The sequence below is a fragment of the Anas platyrhynchos genome, chromosome 3 (genome assembly GCF_047663525.1).
Source record: "Anas platyrhynchos isolate ZD024472 breed Pekin duck chromosome 3, IASCAAS_PekinDuck_T2T, whole genome shotgun sequence".
NCBI lineage: Eukaryota > Metazoa > Chordata > Aves > Anseriformes > Anatidae > Anas > Anas platyrhynchos.
The window spans coordinates 45,137,720-45,160,458 of NC_092589.1; the positions used below are offsets into that span (position 1 = coordinate 45,137,720).

General features: G+C 34.8%; 1 protein-coding gene across 2 annotated transcripts in view; it reads right to left on the minus strand.

The window, feature by feature from the left end:
- Positions 1–490: 490 nt before the first annotated feature.
- Positions 491–22,739, minus strand: part of TTC13 (tetratricopeptide repeat domain 13) — a 37,653-nt gene continuing 15,404 nt past the window's right edge. The window contains exons 10-23 of one of the 2 annotated variants that reach the window (XM_038177712.2): positions 22,372–22,513; positions 20,891–21,065; positions 20,340–20,496; positions 19,134–19,264; positions 18,684–18,816; positions 16,360–16,452; positions 12,030–12,113; positions 10,394–10,478; positions 8,101–8,207; positions 6,688–6,823; positions 5,899–5,978; positions 4,671–4,749; positions 2,615–2,694; positions 491–673 (exon numbers count right to left, since the gene is read on the minus strand). In XM_038177712.2, coding sequence (XP_038033640.1) covers positions 550–673; positions 2,615–2,694; positions 4,671–4,749; positions 5,899–5,978; positions 6,688–6,823; positions 8,101–8,207; positions 10,394–10,478; positions 12,030–12,113; positions 16,360–16,452; positions 18,684–18,816; positions 19,134–19,264; positions 20,340–20,496; positions 20,891–21,065; positions 22,372–22,513 — 1,606 coding nt within the window. In that variant the 3' untranslated portion in view covers positions 491–549. Of the gene's footprint in view, positions 674–2,614; positions 2,695–4,670; positions 4,750–5,898; positions 5,979–6,687; positions 6,824–8,100; positions 8,211–10,393; positions 10,479–12,029; positions 12,114–16,359; positions 16,453–18,683; positions 18,817–19,133; positions 19,265–20,339; positions 20,497–20,890; positions 21,066–22,371; positions 22,514–22,739 lie in introns of both variants that reach the window. The other variant, XM_038177711.2, reaches the window with a different exon arrangement.

A 22,739-nucleotide genomic window follows, 5' to 3' on the forward strand; every position in this document is an offset into this window, starting at 1 on the left:
CCCGAATGTCATTTGTTTGTTTTTGTTTCCAAATTATGTTCTCCTAAAATCCGTTCCTTTAAGCTGACATCTGTTCCTTCACTGGATTACATTACATGAAATGCCTGTGTATTTACCAATTACTCACACATTTTCTCAAGGTTTTCCATGCAGAAGACAGAGGCTTTGGAAAAAAAAAATTTAAAAGGGAAGTTGCACGGTGGTATTTTCAATACACTTTTTTTAAAGTAAATCTTCACTTGCAGAGCATTCAGAACATAAGTGAGATGGAAATTTCTTTTTGCTCTTCATTTTGCCCCCCCCCCCCAAACAGCTGTATTTCTTGTTAGAGTATGTCAGGATACAAGAAATTAACTGCTCTCCTTTTTTTTTTTTTTTTTCCCTTATTAATATTACTGGTCACAAAGATTCCCTTTCCTAGTGATCATTACTCAAATAAGTTTGTGTACTCTATTTATCGAAAAAACAAACAATAAACCCAGTTTGACCATATTTTCCCCTTCAAAATAATTTAGGGAGCAGCATATCTTGGTCTTTTATTTGTATAAATTACACAACAGCTATAGTTTTTTTTAGACAATAAGACGAGTCTGTATTTAGTACTTCAATCATCGTTCTCAGGGTAGGAAAAGTCTCTGATACTGATGGTAGACTCTTGTAAGAAGGTGAAATACTGAAAAAGGAAAAAAAAAATATATTAATCTTTTGCTGCATTAAAAATAATTTCCCTGAAAGTTAACATATTAGCTTGTATCTCTGTTCAAACGCTTCAACACATTTGGGACTCGAAGCCAAGAACCTGTTGATCACCACCAGTTCTTGCTTCTCTTGACTCCTCACTTCAGGAGCTGCCCTCACTATACAGAATGAAAACAATCACTAAATAAGAGCCTTCTGAAATGGCAGAACTTAAAGCAGAGTTTTATTGCTCTAAATCTTCAAACCTTACTTACCTTACGCACTGTAATTTCTATACCACAGACAAATTAGCTCCCCAGGTTAATTATCATCACATAATTACTTCCAGCTCTTTGGGCTGTGGTTCCACAGATACTTTTCTCAGTATCAAGCAAAGCCAGCTTTAGCATTTTCTCCACTCTGGCTCATTCCTCACCCATCTCTCAGTTGAGCCAACAAATCCTATGCTGTGAAACAGTCTCAGTTAAAAATAACCTTGTCAAAACCAAAATTTAGTTTCCTGATCTGGTTTGCTTTGGGATCCCCACACATAATTTCAGCAGTACAACTGAGAGGGTCAGATACACATAGGTAGGGTTGGAATAGCTTAAGCTGACTTTACTCCAACGAGAAAAGATAACTTTTGTGTGGTAAAGGTAGTGTCAGGAACTGGGAAGTTCCTGTTAGGTCAAAGCCTTCTCTTCTCCAGGCTAAGTAAGCCCAATTCCCTCCTGTTGGGGCATGTGCTTCAGTCCCCTTTACCATCCTGGTGGTCCTCTCATCAAGTTGCTCCAGTTTATCCTTCTTTACTGTACCAGCAGCCCCAAAACTGGATGCAGGTGTGATCTAAAGTGCTGAATGGAGCAAAATCATCCTCATAATCTATTTAGAGCAGCCCAGGATGCTGCTGGCCTTCCCTACTGCCAGCTCACATTTGGTTTGCAATTTATCAAGACTTACAGGTCCCTTTACACAAAGTTGAGACTCTGTAACTTTTCCGAGGGACTAAAGTGTTTTAGAGGACTCCATAACTTTCCTAGGACCAAAGCGTGGCTGACCAGCCTCTAGTTTCCTTGGGTTGTCCTTCAGGCCTTTTGAAGGCAGATGCAATATTTCCTTTCCTGAAGTCACCAGTAACATCCCCAGATCCACATGACCTCTCAGAGATTAAAGCTGGCCTTGTAAGGACATTGGTCAGTTCTCTCAGCACCCTTTAAGTGACTTGACCCTGTCCTGAAAGATACTAAAACTTTTTTTTTTTTTTTTTTTTTTTTTTGTCTCTAGCCCCATTTTTAGATTTTGTATGGGGAATATCCACTAAGGGACAAATCAAATGCAACAGTTCTGTAACACTGACAAGGAATTAGTATGTTCAGTAGTCAAAAACCACTCTAAGAAACATCAAAACTTTTTTTTGGCATAATACAGAAGTCATACAGTTATATTAATATAATACTGCATATTCAAAACTTCCATTTACTTTGAAAATACTTATTCTTCAAATTAAAATAGCACCAACAGATAAGTACATCGCTTTCAGTGTATAGGTCGGAGATCCATAAGAATTGAAAGAACCACCAAGTTGAATCCTCCCCCCTTTTTCCACTCAATCTCAAGATTCATTAATAACAACTACAGGAAAAAAAGGCAAATTATACCTTTGGACAAAATGAAGAAAATATTAATTCAAGGAATTTTCTCAGTGGTAACACATGATGACTGGATGTGTAGACAAATGTTCTGTTAGCCTAGGAAACTGTTTACAAATTAGGATTTGTTAAGACAAGATTTGAAAGTTAAAAATAGACTGGATCATTTGCTAAATTCATCATGCCTAAATCACTTCTTCAGCATAGGCTTAAATTTGACTTAAAGTCTTTCCTATTCTGCTACCCCACACCCATCCTCTTCCACCATCAGAACAAAAAAGATTTACCTTTTTAGGTTCATCCAGCTCCTTGCTATTTTGCTAAAAGCCTCAGATCCTGGTGCTGTCATTGCTTCAAAATCAACAAGCTGAAAATGCAACAAAATTGAAGAGATCTTAAGAAATGAGAGAAGTTTCAAGATCTGTAATTTCAGGAAGTTAATCCCTGAATATTCTTAATAGATAACTTCAATTTTAAAAATGTATCTTTCCTTTTGTGACATAATACAGTTTCTCCCTCTAAGCAAGATGTCTATACTACTCAGTTGGTGACAGAAAATATGGACCATCTTCAAAATTATTATAATGTCCAATTAACAAATAAAACTGGGATATTTCACATTTTCACACACTGTATCTGCAAAATATCATACCATAGGAATAGTAGACTTATACTGGATTTTCCAGGCATTCTGTATTATTTCTTTCCACAGCAAGTTTTTAGAGTTTAATTACAAAACTGGAAACTTCATATCTACAGCTCATAGCAAGTTTTCAGCAAAGCAGTGCTCAAAGACACTGCTTCGTTAAAACTGTTTAGTGAACTCTGGCTAAATTTAAGAAAGGGTTCCTATCAAATGTTTCCTCTGTTCCTGGTGGGACAGAAGTAAGCTTGCTAACTGATCTGTGCCCAGGCTATTTTCTCCCTCATCACCAAACAATTTGGAAAAGCAGCATGCATGCCAAGCACTGAATCTGACTGTGGGTTTGCATTCCTGTCCACAATAAATAATACGCAGTCCATGGCTACTGCCAGACCTTCCAAGGCAGCAACAGGACGCTTAACAACTACACATCTTTGGCTTCAGAGCAGTCTGATATTGCATCTTAGAGCTTGGGACCAGCTCTAAGAGATCTGTCAAGAACTCCAGGTTTCATTCAACTAGAAAAAAACAATTTCTTGCAGCTAGTGAAAACCTTCCTAAAAATGGTTTTGTTTCAATTCAGGTTCTATTTCAGGAAAAAAATAATTTTAAAAAGCCTCACACATAAGAATTGCCTTGAAGTTTCCCGTAAGACAGAAATCCTGTTTTTTAGTAAACCTGAAACATTGCTTGACCACATAAAATTGGTCAGCAAAATGCATTACCTTATTAAGTCCTAAGAATATGCATTAAAATAAAATAACAACAACAAAAAACACTCCACATAAGTAAATTTTCAATCTTAGTTTGGGCTCCTACAAAACACTGCAGATATCAGCTTAGCAGCCCACTGAAATTGAAGGTTTTTTTGCTATCTGCTCTTAAAAGCAGCTAGGAGTACAGTGTATATTATTTTCATGTCCATGTTTATGTTTTTGCTGTTGTTTTTAATGTTATCAGCCTTCTAAACTCAGTACTAAAAGGACAGACTTTGTTTTCAGGACTTTCTAGAATAGATGGGAATGTTGCCCTTTCTTCAGTTATCCGCACAGGGTATTTCCTTCAACAATGAGTCTCACTGAAATTTTGCTGATTCTTTTGACAATACATTAAAGAAACAGAGGAGCTCTCACTCCTTTTATGCTGAGGAGGTGATACAGCTAATAGACCATTAGTTGAATAAAGAAATGGATGTGGAGCAAGGTGTTATAATATTTAAATGAAATCCGACCTTTCAACTGACTACATTTTAAACTGATTTCAGAGGAGGAAGAGATATTACGAGAAACTGCAAATACATTTTTTGATTGCTAAGCCCTAAGTACTTAAGAATACATTGAGAGTAAAGAAAGAATTTCTGCTGTGTGTCCAGAAGAGCTGCTAATTCTGCCTAAGTATTCTCAGATTCCTTTTCAAAGAAAGCTGGAAAATGCAGCTCAGCATACAAGAACTGCTTCCCTTCCAAAGGTGTCATTGCTGTGGGGCGTAAGCTGCTACCATTTGACTAAGCAGAGTTACTGTATATACTATTTCTAAGTCTCACCTGCTCTCAGTTCAGCAGTGGAATCTTTAAAACTCACTCAAGCTACCTCATCTCCAGTAAATAAATGTGTAACTTCTGTTCATTTTACAGCTTCTTCCTCAAGTTTACATGCATTACTTCCTCCACCAAAGCTGAAGCAGTGCGTTTTGATACTTGCCTTTCCTTTAGGAATTTTTCCTGATACTTCTTTTCCACTTGCCATTAGTGCTCCCATGATCACTGAATAAGCTATTACACTAAAAAAAAAAAAAAAAAAGTCAAAGTCTTTCCAAAGCGTTATACTAAATAATAGCTTTAAAAAGCATTCTATTAGATTACAAAAAAAAAAAAAATTGTGTATATTGCTGTTTCACAGAAGGCTAGCAAGAGTTACAGAGAAACAAATTTAGAAATAAAGTGCGACACACTTAAAAAGTGAAATCACTTCCTTTCCAAAACCATTGAAATAAAGATCCTATGAAGTTTAATTACTGCAGAACAGTTTCTACAGTAGTCAGAATTATAATTTCAGAACTGTGAGTTCTTAAAACTCTACACAGCTGAATACAGAGCAAACTCCTGTTTCCAAGAAGCTTTACTGTAGCCCAGAAAAGTTTATAAACTTTACTGCAACAGAGCTAGAGGCACTGTAGGACTGAAAGGGATTCCCCTACCCCATCTGTTCAACTTTTTTTTTTTTTAATTGTGAAATTCAAACAATTTCTTTAATCTTTTCATTCTGCAAGATAAAGTAAAAGGCTGATTAAAGATACGAAAGTCTCTTGATTATTTGTTTATATTCTACTGAACTGTGTTTATCAATAAGCTTAAAACTCATAAGCGCTCTGTGGAAAAGAGATTAGTAACATTCAAACCTGGCTACGTGTATGACTTAAACTAGAATTTCAGTTGAAGAGATCAAATAAATATGGAAAACTTTATTCTAATGTTTCATTTGGCAACCCTAACAGCTGAAAAAAAATTTTAATAAAATGCAAAGTAAGTATTATCCTAAGGTATACCAAAGTATAATTAATATAAAATACATGGTTCAGTAAAGCTTTGAATTAAATTACAGTGGCCTAACAATGTGGACTAAGAACCCAAATGTTACAATTTAAAAAAGACACTTTTCAGTCCCTGAGCTGAAGTCCGTAAATACAGACTACTCGTCATTTTAAATATACATGCAGCTATGAATAGTTACTATCAGCAGTTACGTGCTAGCTTTTAAAACACTACAAAATCAGTGTTCATCATTATGGCAGCTAAAATAAGAAACTGTACAGGACAGACAGTCCAACTTCTATTTTTTTCATATTAAAAATATATTAGGATACTGTAATACATGAACATTTTACAGTGTGCATCCAAGACAACAGATGTGATAAAAAACAATCACTAACCTAGATCCTCTTGAAAGTGGCATTAAATTATAGAAGTAATAAACTAATGACAGGATCAAGTTGCACACAGCATCTGCTTCCTAAGCAAAGACAAAAAGAGAATTAAAGATGGTCTAATATCCAGATGTTACTATACATATGAACATATATTTGGAAAAATCTTGTAGCACTTACTTTTAGAATAACCATTTCAAATGTGAAAAATATAAGCTGAAGCTTGATTAACATATATAAGCAACTTATTTTATTATACCTTTCAAATTTAGGTGAAACTGTTTACCTATACTGTGTTAAAGGATGAAAAGTGGAAAGTGCAGGCTTAAATCTGGTCAAATTCTCATTATACCAGAAATCAACATGAACACAATTTTAGTGTGTTTTTTTTTTCCATGACTCCATGTTACTTCTCATCTTACATCCAGCCACTATAAACCAAATCTGCATATGATCTTAAGTAGTGCTTATCAGAACAATGAAACAGTGATGACAGACCCGTGCAAACAAAGGAGAAAAAAATATCCACTACTTCTGTAGCAGAACACATTGTGATATCAAGACCTTGTCTGGACTCTCTCCAATTACTGCAGAAAAGCAGAGCAAATTTAAGTAGCAGACAGAATGATGGTAATTTCTTATAATATTTGACATAACTGGATTTAAACAAGCAGTCTATTTTATTACTTAAGATCTCTGTCAAAAAGTATTAAGACATTGACTGTTAAACACAAGGTATAAAAACATAATAGAATTTTATCAAGGAACTCATCGTTTCCATTAAAACAGCCTTACCCCCAGCTCTGCAGACAGAATTAAAATTTTTCCTTTAGCTGTCAGATCCTTATATAGAGCGTCTATTTCTGCATGATACAGCTGTGTTCTTTCTTCTGTTGTCTGAGTTTCTACTGAAAATAATATGTTTCCAACTCTATCAAACAGATTAAACAAGAACATAGATAATTTATTATTTTGTTTGCATGTATACAGGCTAAGTAACAAATGTGTAACAGTTAAATACTACATCATAACTTTTTCCTATATTTTTCTTTATATTATGTGCATTGCCCCCATTTTAGTTTAAATAAACACAAACACTGAAATTAGAAACATTTTGCCATGTTGTAAGTTTATCTGAAAGAATACATCAAGATGCTATCCAATTTTAAAACATATTCTTGGCTTTGAGACTCCTGTATAGAATGCAAAATACAGCTTTACAAACTTAAATCTACCAAAATGGAATTGTTTTGGTATAAAAACATGACTTCAAACTACAGATTAAAACAGATTAATATAGAAGAATATTTGTAAGAAGTATATAGTATACCATTTTACTAATACCAAAATATCTTTCTAAAATAGTGAAGGCATGTTTTGTTTCATTTCAGTGTATACAGGCTTACGATTTAGAATGTAAAATTAGAAGTTAGGAAATATGTTAACACTTTAGAATAGAAGTTCAACTTCCATGTCCCAGCGTTAGAAGCACTCAAGTTCTGGGAAAAAATCCAATGCACAGAATTTAAAATCCCATAATAAACCAACAGCACAAGCTGTCTAGTTAATCTTTCAGCTGGTAGTTGGAAGGGGTTTCTGATTAGTTCTAATTAGATTCAGATTAACGCTCTTTGAGAAGACAAGTAGTCAGCATCTATACAGTGAGAAATTTGCTATCTCACTCAATGAGATAAGCCTGAGGTCCCACCCGAGCATATCCTCATAGAAAAATAACATAGTCTAAACTGGCAGAAACAGGTCTGCAAACATCTCAAAAATACAGAAAATTAAAAGGCCAAAATCCAAATAGAAGAGTCTTTTCCATGCTTTGATCAAAGAAATTTCCATTCAGGACTTCTCAGCCTCGATAAAAGACAAGGTCTCACAACAAGAAATGTATTTTGATATGGATAAAGAATGGCATTTTTCCTCCTTTAGGCTTTTTATATTTTAAAATGAATAACAAGGTGTCTCTTCACTTATGTTAGAGAATCATCTCAACTGAATTCCACAATTACTTTCCTATTCCCTCTCTGTCAGGGGACACAAGAGGAATCAGAAGTGCTGAAATAGAATTTAAAAATATGGTGGCAAGAACGTCACCAGTGAAAAACAAAAGCCACTTGATGCAAGTAGAAATGGCATTTGCGAAGATAAATTGCCAATACTTCATCATTACTTAAGGTATTTGAGCCCCTGAAAACATACTTATCTCCTGTTATGGTAATCGTGAATCCATCATATTCTTTTCCTTGATCCTTAAGGCTGGGGACTTTTGTGTTCACAGTAAACCCATCTCTTGTTTTACTGTTAAACTGCTTTCAAGAGAAAAAGAAAAGTAATATTAGAGTAAATGCAAAAAGACATTTGCCTCTATTGTTTTGAATCACTTAAAACTGGAGAAGAAATGAAAGTGGACAAGCTGGGTGAGCAGTACAAAGAGTTACTGTCAACTACATTATTTCATTCATTCTTCATTTGCTACTGGATGGAAATCTTAAGTACCGAATGAGGCATTTTACCATTCAACTTTAACTATATAGTGAATATAAAACTGCCTTGTGTGAAAAGCAACTGTAATTTGAACTGTACAGATTTCTCCCCAAGTTGCACATTGACAGTAACCATTTGGTGTAACAATGTAAATGCAAAAGCAGGAATCTGAAAGTCTGCTTTTTATGTTTACACTAAGAAGTAGCTGTATTAGTTTAACTGTGGATTCCAGAATACAATCTCATAGCAACACTTTGTTAACTGTGATCCAATTTCAATTAATGTTTATCCTCATCAGAAGGAAAAATATCACAGAGTTTAAGAATTTTACAAAGCTACATTATCTAAATGTAGCACTGTAGCCAAAGAATTGTATAAACCAGGCAAAACTGTATTTAAGTAAAGCCAAAAGCCCAGCTTTTGACATACAACATTCCTCAGCTATCTGAATAACCAAACTGCGTCAATATTAGCAGGCAGCTATTTTATACAGGCACTATTAATGACTATTGTGCAATAGTGTTGAATGAATTACTAGGACAATTATTTATTTTAAGATAGAACTTGTGATCCAGAATGTTATGTTTAAAGAGAATCCGCATTTATTTTTAAAGAAACAAATCTAAAAGCCTCTAATGAGAAATAGCATTCCACTTAGATGCAGTTCAGAATAGGATACAGTTGATTCAAACCAGAGCAAAACGTACAGGTTATGAAAACCAAGAAAAACATTTGCTGCCAGTTCTTAGAAACATTTATAACAAACTAGGTTATGTATAGTCCACTATGTTTATACATTTTCATCATTGTCTTGGAATAACCTGTATTTTTAACTCCAGTAATAGGATTTCTTTTCACTTTTTTTCTGGCTTATGATTCTATAGTAGCCATAAGAAGTGTTCTACAGGGCTGTTATTTGCACTTTCATGTGGCAGTATGCAACACAATCTCCTAACCACCCCAATATCTACAGTCTCTTCATCACAAGTTTGTTTAGGTTCAGCTGGTATTCGTGTGGATTCCTCTTCAAAGGCCAAGGACAAGACAGGAATCTAAAAAGGACAGACTTCCAAAACTCTGAATTTTGTAGACCCTTATATTTGTAAAACCTATTAAAAATGCCACAGAAAAATTCAGTGCTTGAGCCATGTGGCTTCTGTGAAGATACCTATAGTGCACAAGTGAGGAAATTCAAAACCAGTGTATCAGCAGTAGCAGCAAGGTAAACAAATCTTCTGAGGAACTGTTCTGTGGCAATCAGTCAGAGTGACTGATCAGCAACAGCTTGGTATCTGTCCATGAAACCACAATGCAGACATACCAACAGAAAGTTAGGAGTTGGTCTCTATTTGGAATACATATTCCTTCCCAAATTTTATTCTATTCTAAATGAAGTTCTGTTCAATCTTTTAGCAATAAATACTTTGTAACGGTGTTTCCCCAAACCCAAATACTTACATAAGGGTCATCCTAGAGTAATTTGAAAGGATTGAAGGGAGAGGGGAAAACCCATTACTTAAATCCAGCTTAAGTCTCATTGCTTAAGTTGAGATCATAATATAACTCATTTGGCACGCCTTATGATCCACTGTCTTTCTGCAGATACCGTCACCAGCAAGTAGTAAAAATGCAGGTTTCCCTCACTCCTTTTCCAGAGCACAAGAATGTAAAACACAGTTTCAGGTTGGCTATCAGTGACTACAGGCAACATTAGTTGCAATAGTTTCACATTAGATTCACCAAATGAACTTGTTCCTTCCATGTTGTTCTTGATCTTTCAGACATATCTTCAATTTTTTCCTTCATACTGTACACACATGCTGTCAGACCATTACAAAAGATCTGACCACAAACCTTTCTGGCTGGTAAGGCAGAAATACCTTTAATTAGTGTTTCCAGTTTGTCATTTCTAACCATTTTCATGGTTGTTACATTCTGGGGAACTGGATATGTCCCATAATATGCTGTATTATTTTCAGCATATTTTGAAATGTTTACTTTGATTTACCTTCATTATGGGAAGAAGATCTTCTACTTTATGTACCTTTTCCAAAGCTTCTCGAACCTCCAATAGTCCTTTTGGATTATTAGCACTAGAAAAAGAAATGATCAAATATGGAGTCACAATGGTTGAACATGTAACAATTCTGGAAATCCATCTAGCTTTAACTTAATTAGCCATATCAATGGTTAGTACAATGAGTTATTGAAAGGTATTTACTTCTTTTCTGAAAAGGAGTTTCTTCATACTTGACCATATGGTCACCTATTCTAGCACAAGAGAGTCACTTTCTTCAAAAAGAATTTTCCACCCTAGATCATCTCAGCTTATTTTTTCAGTTTCAATCCTCAACTTCAAAGTTCAAATTTATCTTATTTGTGGTTGGCCACTCTGAAACATTGAACAGTGCTTGTGTGTATGTGTGGGCAGGGGTTGTTAATGAGAGAAGACAGAAAAAAAATAGTTTTGTTAGAAATGCTCTTCCCAAAATGTGTGCATTTGTGCAGCCTCAAATGTAACATATATATTACAGGTGCAGGCACAGATGGATAGTGAAGAAACCTATTGAACCAGCTCTCTAAAATTTATGACTGTACACAGATTTTAAGAATTGAAGTATATTTTAAAACCACTGCACAAATTGCTCTGGTTCAAGGTCAAAGGCTACTGGCTCAGCCTGGAAAAGTTTTCAATGGAAGACAGACTTTCCAGTTACTACAAAGCTTATGAATCAGCAGCTATCAAATATGTTCTAAAACTTTAATGTTTTCAATTGTTATAAAGCTTTTCTGTACTTTTATTTTTGGTATTCACATAGCACAAAGAATAATAGAATGTAATATTTAATAGAAGTTGCCAGGCCAAAGAAAAATTAGAAGACTTAAGAGTTTCTTAATTTTTTTATTTTATTTTATTTATTTATTTATTTATTTATTAACTTTGTCAGAATATTGCTGTCACAAATAAGCCACAGGTTGGGAAGATATTTTACTCATAAGAGAGTGATCAAAGTTTGAAATTGATATAAACGCCAATTTTAAGATTATCCACATTCTTCTGTTTAAGGATCTACTACCATCTTCTGCTTGAGCACAGTCTACAAACCCATCTATGTAACAGGTAGTAAAGATTTTCTGTTCTGATAAAACTACTTGCCAAACACCAGTTTTATATAAAATTGCTTTCCCTATCTTCTATTTTTCCTTCTCCTCACTCCAAAAGGTGGGATTTATCACTCTATTAAAAAAATTAATCTTAATATCCAGAGGAAATTATAGTCTATTTTACCAGGAACTGTACTCCGTTCTACCAGGGGGGAAGACATCTTTAATGAGTCATATTTTATAGAAAGAATTAAGACCCACTCATGCAAAAACTGTGGGTAGAAATTTAATACCATTATTTAATTAGAAGTATACTATAATTGACAATATTTTTCTGATTAGGTTAAGTGGCAAATAATAGGATTTTGCATTTCTATTAGGAAGTATAACAGCTATAGACACTAAGAAAACTAGAACATAGAATTACGGAAATGTCACTTGGACTTTCCGAAATTAATCACTATGTAAATTTCAGATCAGTATTACCAGGGGAGTGAAGCAGCAGGCAGGGAGAAATGAAAAAAAAATCAAAAGCTTACCCATGATAAACAAGGATCCTGTCTTTGATAAAATGCAGAATTTTCTCGAAGTACTCCAGGTACCGCATGTTAATGACCTGGCCCCTACAAAACAAAAGGAAAGTTTCTCTTTAAAGTCCTGTTTTTCAACCCAACATTCCAGGGCTAAGGCAAACATTGTTCATTAAAATTTGACAATATTTTATCCACAGATGCTCTTAGATTGAAGTAAAGAATTAGAGTTTTTTTCTGAAATGGCAAATTGCCCATCCCCAACTTTGGACATAGATTCCCAATTGAACTTGCAAAAATTCATGTATTGGTACAGTTGTTCTCAGATAAACTGCATTTCATGGGTATTCTCCCATTTTTTGTATATCCATTATCTATATGATAATTATCTATTGTAATAGGATAGAATTTTCTCAGACAGTTGTTTAGACTAGTAGAAATTGCAGAGCTGAGAGAATTATGTGTGCACACTGATTTACTTTGAGAACCAACATTCCCCATTTTACTTATTTGTGAACAGATGTGCTAATATGCTCTAACATAGTTTTCCATGTACAGTTTTCACATTTCCAGGTACAGTTTTCTTTACTCACCTGAGCACCTACTTACTGAAGTAATTTTGCTTTGACTCCTAACAGGAGTACTAACTGTTGAATAAGGAAACAAGTTTTTTTGCCCCCATAGAACACTAAGAAAAAATATAAATAAAAACCTGATAAAAACCTGCTAGTATTATAACCACTCCGAGAGGAAAAATTACATACCATTATTGCATTTGTAGGAGTCCTTCCTCTTCTCCCAGTCTACAAAACAAGATTTTATAAAGCAAATGTTATCGCTCTCTGAGGAAGCAAAACCACTGTCAATCACAGGAAGGTGTACACACCTAGCTTTTATTCACTCTGAGTAAGTGATTTTGTCAGCTTAACTCCCTAATGTCTCACTCCACCACCTCACACTTTAGTAGGCCTGGTCTCAGAGTAATTGCAGAATCGGTCTTTAAAAACCTGAACAGAATTAGAACACATAAATAATCTGCACAAAGGAAAGGGAGGGAGAGATAGAAAGAGAAAGGATGAAGATAAATTTCTGTGCATAATTTGCCCTTGTTGTACGTCCCATCATTTTCCATCTGTATAAAAAAATCTGTACAACAGGCAGAAGCATGTCAGAATAAGGAACTGGATTTTCCTTAAGTGGCATCTTGGAAAATGCATCCAAACCAGACCTATCATTCCATAAGGCTACCACCTAGAAGCAGCAGTACTGAGAAAAGACTTTTAGTGGGTGGTCAGCTTTAATTTCTGTATATTACCACTTTCTCCTTGTTGAACAAGCACTACTACCAAAACTTCAAAAGCAGCACTCTTCCAGAGAGCGTCTTTACTTTTTCTTTTTTTTTTTTTTTGGTAAGAACACTGAGTGTATCCTTAATGTTTAGCTGATCCCAAATCCTTGTTTTGCCTACGGAAATAACTCAAACTTTCACTCTAATTTAAATAAAACTTGGTAACTTTGATCATTTGCCAGAAAAGAGATCAGCCAGAGTTGTGCTTGTGTATAGACCCACAAAGTAGCAGCAATATCCAGTATCTTGAGACTGTTAAGATCTGGAAGCCCATTAAACACAGTGAAGTACAAGACTTCTCTTATACCCTCTTTTAAAAGCTCTCCAAATGAAAACAAAATTGTTTCCTGACACTCTTCAATCACTATACCATTCCGGAAAATAATTTTGAATTCAGAACTCACTGAATGCTAGTGTCTCCACATGTAAACATTTTTTTTTTTTCAGAAATCATTCAACGGTGGACTGTAAATGCAATTTCTGAGGCAAAGAAAAAGCCTATGTTGACAAGTACCCAATCCAAGTATTTTTGCACACAGAAATTACTGGTGTACAACTTATAACAAGCTAGAGACAGCATGAGCTCAGCCTGACTACATCTGTCGTGAATACTAAAACAATGAAAGGAAGTTCCACTTTTCAAATCGTTCAGTGGCTAGCTAGTTTAAAACATTACTCCTCTACGCTCTCCACTATCCCTTCTAGAGCTACCGAGCCCTAATTTTTGCCAAATAAACTACACAGATGCAAAATAGGAATACTGAATGTTATGTGCCGTAAGACACTGAATCAGCACAACTGAAGAAATAGTAGTTACCGGTATGAACTACACCCAGTACTTGCAGTTATATTTCTTACATGCTTCCAAGACAATGTATGCCATTAGCCAGAATGTCAAAATATTACTAAGTTCATATTCTACTAAGTATTATTTGAGCTTCTGTCAGTAGGGCCCATAACAAATTAGAAACTCAGGAACTGTTAACTATCCTATTCCCTTGGAACAAAGAACAAAAGGCTGGTGTTCTATTGTTAGATAAAATCGTTTTATTAGAGAAAGTCATTTTTATTAGACTTGTTCTAATACTTTCATGTCTTTCTTGTGCTGGGGGCCCTAGAGCTGAAAGCAGTACTCCAGATGGGGGTAAGCCCCATGTGAAGTCATCAGGAGGGAATCCAAAAGCAGAAACAAACCACTATGGGAAGCTAACCAAGGAAAACAGCTATTACTCGGGGTGCAGAATCATCAAACAAGTATTGCTTTCTAGAATCAAAAAGGATGCAGTCAGCAGCCAGTACTGAACCATGATCAACTCTTAAGGCTGCTTCAGATCTAGTGTTCCCTCTAAAAAAAGCCCCTAAATGGTAACTCCCTGATAATCATTAATTTGCTGTCAAAATATGCACAACCAAAACACTGATGAGATCTCCAAAAGTCAAGGCTGATCCAAAACCAAAAGATTAAAACTGCAGGCCTATCATTCTCAAAGTTCATAATGCTTATTTTAAATTTCTACAGAACCACCACAATAACTGGAACAGTAAATTGTCAGTTTTGTTTTCCTATCAGTAAAGCAATTAAATCCAATTATTAAATGCAATGAGCAAAGCAATTACTGTACTTTGCTCAGTGAAAAACAGTTGCTGACAGAGATCTTGAACAAGGGTGCACTCTTCAGATTATGCTTTCAGCATAGTAATCAAGTGTTGTTATATTAATGTCCTTGCATTCTGCCACCTTAGACTACCTAAGAATTAAGTTTTCCCCTCTCCTATTTTAAAATAAAAACAGACAGAAACAGATGAAGTATGGGAGACACCCTTGTCTCAAAGAATAGATTGTTGTGATTTCAGCTGAAGCCTACGTGTGTAGAGAGGAATGCAGTAAAGATGGACAGAGTTTGGAGTCCAAATGTAACACTTGACTTGAGGGAAGACAGAAGCCTAAGACTGTCCAATAATGAATACATCCCTGAAGGGCAACCACCAATTGCAATTTGGAGTTTAAAACTACATTGCCATCGCTCCTTAAAGTAAAGGGGAGCCTTGTAGAATGGTAGGACGAGCGTGGAGGAATTATCAGTAGTGATCATCATTTGTGAACATCAGAATATCACTTTTTTTACTTTAAAATTCTTGAGAAGGCTTTGCTTCCTTGTCTTGCTTTTTCCAAGCACATTCTCAAAAAAGGAAGAAGTAGATATGAAAGCAGAATGACAGATCAAAGATTCAATACTTCCCATAGTAGGGGAGAAAAAAAAAAAAGATGTAATCTGGCTACATATTTAGTTACAAACACTCTGCTCCTGTGATTGACAGTGATGTTGCCACATTGCCACATTGAGTCTCTCACACTTCTACCACTTTGTGGGAGGTAGCACTACCTTGAGTGCAATACTGAGTCTTGCAGATTGGGAGAAGATGGAACGTACAACAGTGGTTCAATCTTTAGTTTGAGCTTTGTTTGAAAATGCACCTATTACCTTTGATGGATTACTTATTTTGTCACCTTTGCTTTAATTCAGCCTACTTTGAGAACAACTAAAGAAACTGTTTTCTCCCTATTATAAATTGGGAATAAAGGCAATAAGACAGCTCTGTTTCATTATAATTGCCACTGTCTTCAAGAAATATCATCTGCAGTAGTAACAGCTGTGATCAACTTTACCTTAAATGTAAAAAAAAAAAAAAAAGATCATTTGGGAATTAAAAACAGTATGTAAAAATATGCACCTTCCAGGTACTACTTTTTATCTTGCTGTAAACAGTTGTACAGTTGAAATCCAGGAGGAAGAGAAAATGTCATCAGTGAAAAATAAGAGTGCACAATAAATAAATATTCCAATAGAAAATAAAAAATACACATTAAAGTAAATAATATAGTATTGGACACATATGTCCTTAACGTGCATGCTGTTTCATGAACAACCAGTAAGTTTTGGTACAGTGCCTTAGTGTGTGTGAAAAAGCTGTTTGGCAAAACTCTCATACCTGATTAAATTAATGTGATTATTAAAACCTCTGCTAAGGCTTCGGGCAGGCATTTGGTCCAACCAAAGCACAGGCTGGTCAGGGTCTGCTATCCTACAAAGACAAAGGACGTTAACATTGGTACATTTCACTCCATGTAAAATTTCTAATTGAACTTTGTTCTCTCACACAATTTTTCGCAAAAGCTAGAATTCAGAAGTCACAAAAAATGCTTTTTGTTTTTTTAAAGAAATGTACATAGGGTTTTCATAAGAAAAGAATTTATAAGCATTTTATGTAGCTAGAGGTTGGCTCACAAAAAGTAAGGGTTTCAAACAAAGTTGCAATATGTCCTGTGGTCTTTCAAAGCTTTGCATCAACCAGAAAATGTAATTCCCAACCCTTCCCTTCTTTTTAAAGGGGGAATGCAGACTATTTTCAGAAGTGCACTCCTTGTACCTAAAGCATCCTCTTATTTTATCAGAATACTTACTTACAGAATGGTAGCTAGTATTAATTTTCGCCTCGTTTTAAATTCCATAGTGCAAAAATGAGGCTGCTTGCTTCTTGCGTCTTTCATTTAATAAACTAATAACAGCAGCACAGGCAGTGAAAACAGAGGTTTTCCTAGTGCTGTTGATATACTTCAAACACCTTTTTGGCAGATCTATTTTTAAGGAGTGGCTATCAGTCTGATTGTTACTAATAATTGGCTCATTATATCTCACTGATTTGCACAAGAACTATTAACACTAGCATTACTTTATTTCTCCCTCACCCTCTTGTTTGTTTCACCTACCTAGTTTAGCCTTTTATTAGAACATAGACTCTTTGCAACACAACTGTTTTTTACTTTAAAAAGTAAGTATAATAGGGACTCCACTGCGGCCCCTAGCTGCTACTATCATATAAACAAAGAAAATTAGTTACCCTACAGTAATTGGGATTCTTCAGTCAAACGTGCCTACAATTATTCCATTTTAGGGTACATAAAACAAAAGAAAAATCTGATTCTCATTGCCAACAGAACCCATTAAATCCACAAACAAGTATGTCTTCCTGCTGATAAAGGTATACATGATTCCTCCTATGACAGCCTTCACTTGCTCTAGGGAAGAATTTTTTGCATCAGAATTGCTCACCTTAAGTATTAATAAGTTCAGTATTAGTGATGCATTAAGAAAAATAAATCCCCACAAAGCATAAGACCTAAAAATGTGGGCAAGTCTAGTCCCAGGTCCTCTGAATCACCTCTGCCTTAACTGCTCGGAAGGTTGCGGGAATTTTCATGTCAAAATTGAATACTGTGTCTGCAGCAGGGAGCTTGACATTGCACAGTATGTTAGTTTATAATGCACAGGTGTTAACTAAGGGGAGATTTTTAAGAACCAAAAACCTATAAAGAATTAAACCAATATAAGTGAGGTGACTGCTGTATTTTGTCTTTCTGGACTCAAAAAAAAATCAAACATGCCTCAATTCCTTCTTGCTCTTCACAGATGTTACTGCCAGAATAACAGCAGAAAAATGCTGCCTCATTCTATGATTCTACAACTCTGAGTACGTTATTGGTCACCTCTGACTCAATAAAATGCACAAGCCACAGAAAACTATGACAGACTGGGAAACTGTTCTGGATGATTGCTTTGCACTTGTTTTACTCTTACACTTTTTCTTATGAACCTTCAACTAGCTCTTGCTGTTGACAGGATGCAAAGTTATATTGACCACTGGTCTTAGCTATAGAGTCCAAGATAGTAACTTTTCTTACTGAGGAACCTGATGAGATGAGACCAATCTGATCATCGTTACATGGCTGTATTACTGCAATTTTAGTGAATTATTTCACGTGAATTAATCACACAAAAAATAAAGAGTTCAAATGTTGAGTATTGACTGTCACAGACTGCTGCTTACATTGTGTTTACCTACCAAAACACTCATCCATCCTCTCCACATTAGCAACACACTTTTGTTTTAGTTTACCCTTTTTCCATGAAGAATTATAAATAAAAAAAAAAAAAAAACAAAAAAAACACACAAAATGAAACAGCACACCAAGTAAAGAATCCCTCTAACCCCAGAATGCCTCAGTCTGAGTTCTTCATTTAGATTACTTATTGTTACACAGCCCTTTATGGAATGCATTGGGTTCTTCAGACTGGATCAAGATATGCACAAAGATACATTCAAGTATATAGGTTAAGACTGACTCCCTTTAGTTTATTTACCTGTTTCTAGCAAAGAAATAACAATTGTTCTACCTGTTCGGACTACAACCCTTTGGTTAACTGAACCATGCACCATTATTACATATTAAGGCTTGTTTTCTCTCTTATCATTACCTTCGCCACTTCACAGCAATGTCAAACATATCCCTCCACTGCATCAGTCTGGTTTTCCCATTCATCCGAACTTTTGAGTTTGCCCATGTCCGCTGCACAGCTTGCATTACTTCTAAAGTAGCCAATCCCATCGCTGGGAGGAGGAGGAGAAAAGGACAAACAACAAAAACACAAAAGCAATCAGAACCACACACTTATTTTTGTACAGACAGGAAAACTGAAGCAGGGAAGTGATGTATTTACAGAAAAAAAATGCCCATATCAATAAAAACTGGGAGATCATCTTTTCCAGGAAATTTGCTGATATAATTATTATTTTCATTTTAACTTTTTATATAAGTATTTGAAATGAGTAGAGCTTAAGACCAATTTGCAGGTAGCAAAGGCATGGCATTAAATTGTAACCACATTAATTTTTTAATTCTCAAGTTCAGAGCTTTTTCAGTATACCTCTATGTATTCTTTTATTTGGAAGAAATCCTGGTGTCTCATACTGCATCATGGAACCCAGATGATCAGCTACACATATGAGTTCTTGCACATCAGTCTTATAGCTTTCAAAATTCTGAAATAACACATCTCTTACAGAGGAGAAAAACATACATCAGACATAACTTGGCAACATAGGTCTTGGAAGTTATAAAACACAATTTGTTCGTCTGGTAATCCATACTGTTCATGTGGGAAATACTCAAAAACTGACTTTTTGACACTCGTTTCTTTTTCCACCTCACTAAACATACACAGTATATGGCAGTTACACTATCTCAAATCAAATCCTCATTCTACTCATCTTATTATTATCAAAAACTATTTCATCTTCAGACTCTCATAGTAATTGGCACTAAAAGTTAACCAATAACACACCTTCTTGAAATGCCACGCTTACCTGAGGAACCTCAACACTAAGTAAGGAAAGAATACATATAGAAACTGGAAGTCTTATTCTGCAAGTTATCCCTTAATTCTGTAAAAGCTTCTTGCATATATGGAATAGAATCCATCTTTTTAACACAAAAGCCATATATTTTTAACTCAGCATTATTTTTACATAGAGGGATTAAGTGAGAATATATCTAGAAATTCATTTACATCAGGAGAAACTGATATCCTTCCTTTAAGTGCATATTTCTGAGGACTAGTCTAATAAATCCCCTGCTCTGTTAGCTGATATTATGCTGCCCCTAAAATATTGGTTATCTAAATTATTCTGGAGAATATTTTTCCTAGTGAAACCCATCTGTTATTAACAAATCTACTTAATAGTTGAGAAATTACAACTCTAACAAAAATAAAATAAAATAAAACTTAACACATAGCAAGAAACTAGTAAGGGTGTTACATAGCATTGCACTCAGCATCTCAAACTTTTCAATGCCTTAACGTTGATTGCAAAGAAAACAAAATAGAATAGTAAATCATTAAAGCTTATGATGTGAAACAATATTGCTTATGTGAAAATCAAATTGAAACAAAGTCATTGTAAGTATCATTCTTCCTCTTTTATGAACTGAATCAACTCCAGTTGCTACAGTTTTCGAAAGAACCTACACTCACTGGATTTCCACAGTATAAGTGCCTCAGAATAACATTTTTAAAAGTCAAGCAGAAAAAAAAGCATTGTGAGTAGGCTTAAAAAAAAATAAAATTGCTCACTTTATATGTGGCTGTAACCCTGGCTGTTCTTCATAATTTTCTATAAGAAAAGGAAGATTTTTGGCCCAGTGGTCCTTGAAATTTCCAGGAAGATCTATATCAATATTATACTCTGTAAGAGGGGTATCCAAATGTGCATGCAAGTATCTAGAATACTCTGGAGGAAAGAAATAAAATTAAATACTGTTCGCATGATCATTCTACTTCTGTAATTATATAAGATCAGAAAACAGATTATATATTTGTCGGTTATCCAACATAACTTAAATAAGGTATTACTCTTCAATAATCAAGTTTTGTTATTAGCTAATTTCCAAGACAGACATAAGCCTACTTCAGCTAAGTACCACTTTACCATTTCACAGAAACATGCATCAGGTTTACGGTGCTGACTTTTAACTGCATGAACAAACAAGTGTGTACATTTTCTGGATGACACACTCTATTGTGCTCCTCAGGATGTACAATGTTTCCTTAAAATTGACATAATTATAAGCACACTTGCACTTTCAGGGTTCTTACAGGATTTAAAGCAAAAAAAATCAACTCACCTCGGAGATATTTCACTTTCAGATATTCTGGACTGGCTTTCTGGCCTGGTAGTGGATCATTTAACATAACTTTAGTCTGAGCTTTTATGCCTTCATAAAACTGTCCCATTGCAACATGGCTGAGTCCTTTCATATACTGGCATACTTCATTGTATGGTTCTAGCTGTAGACACCTCTAGAAGGTTAAAGGAATAAAGCATTCACAAATCAAGAAACAGAGAATGAGAATCTTCAAATAAGCTAACCTGTTTTGTCAGAAGGCCTTCCCTACTGAAAAGATTTACTGATTATTAAGAAGCACTTTCCACCAAAGTTCTCTTTCAAATTCTTCTGGGCACTTAGATTGCTAGCAAAGAAAAATACTTCCAGCTTTACTAAAGAAAAGGAATTGCCAGTGCAAATATGCTTTTGATCACACTAATTGTTATGAAAGTAGACTGTGTTTGCACTAATGATAACAGGTCTAGTTTCATTAGTTGAATGAAACTAGAAAAAAACCAGTCATTATATTAATGTGGTTTTTTTGACTAGTTCAACATATGGATTGAAGAAATGGTGTGATATCTTCATTAGTTCATGCATTAGTACACTTCATTATTTTAGTCAAATATTTACTGTATGTTAAACACATAGCAAACTGATACTCATTCATTTAAACAATGCTCTGATTCTTTTTCTAACAATTACATCTCTTTAGAGGAACATCTCTGTCTTAAAAGTTAAACCATCTTTTCAATTATACCAGTATCTACAAATTGTGTTCTACAAGAGGAATACATAATGACTAAGGAAGTGTTCTCCTTAGAATAAGCACAGTCGCATTCAAAGGGGATATAGTCATGTCCACATCTCATTTCAATTATTGTTTTAAAAGCAAATGTTAACCACGTCTATATCATTATTGTTCTGCCTGCAAAATGAAGCTGTTACTTAATGTCCATGGAAAGAGGCAAGATTTTATTTACCTATGGAATTATGTACTTTTTTTTCCCCAAGGTCAGTGAATAACTACATAGTGTGAGTTGTTTCAAAACACGGAAAATGCCTCAGAAATTATTATTGCAAAAATGGAACTTTGTAAAATTTTGTTTTTAAGCTTAAAATTACAAAGATGACTAAATCCTTTCTTCCCCCAGGTACAAATAAACATTTAAGTTTCAACCCAAAGTTATTAGTTAGAACACAATTACAAGTTTCAAAAAACAGATAAAACATTTCAACCAGAGCATGATTTCAGGAATTCATAAAGTAGAGGAAGTATCTTAGTTTTAGCCAAATTTCATTTTTAATTCTAAACTCCAAGGTTTTAATAAATCTTTTATGACAGACTTAAACTGCATTTTAATTCAAATGCACTTTCTTATTTGCATTCAGAATGTAAATCTTGGAATTTGCCTTTTTTTTTTTTAAACACTTCTTGTATACTCACTTTTGTTAAAATATTTTGATTTCTTATTTAAAGTGGGTCTTACACTACATACCTTAAAATTCTTCAGTGCTTCATCTAAGCTACCATGATGATAAAGCATCATTCCTTTGAGCTGTAATGTCTGAACATGATTTTGATTTAGCAGCAAAGCCTTCTGGAAGCTCTCTGTAGCAGCATCGAAGTTGCCAAGTTCCCTAGGGAATTCCATAAAGTGAAAAATACAGAAGTTAATGGTGACAGCAAATTTACTTGTTAAAAGTTGTTTTCACGTGTCCACAGGGGATATCATCAAAATGGAATGCAATATTAATAAAAAATTTCTTCAGCAAAAGCAGTAATTCTCTAACTGTTCTTTGGTGGTATTAACAGCTGCACGAAGTTTTTTACTAGCTGAAATGTGTACTCTAATATGCAATGCCA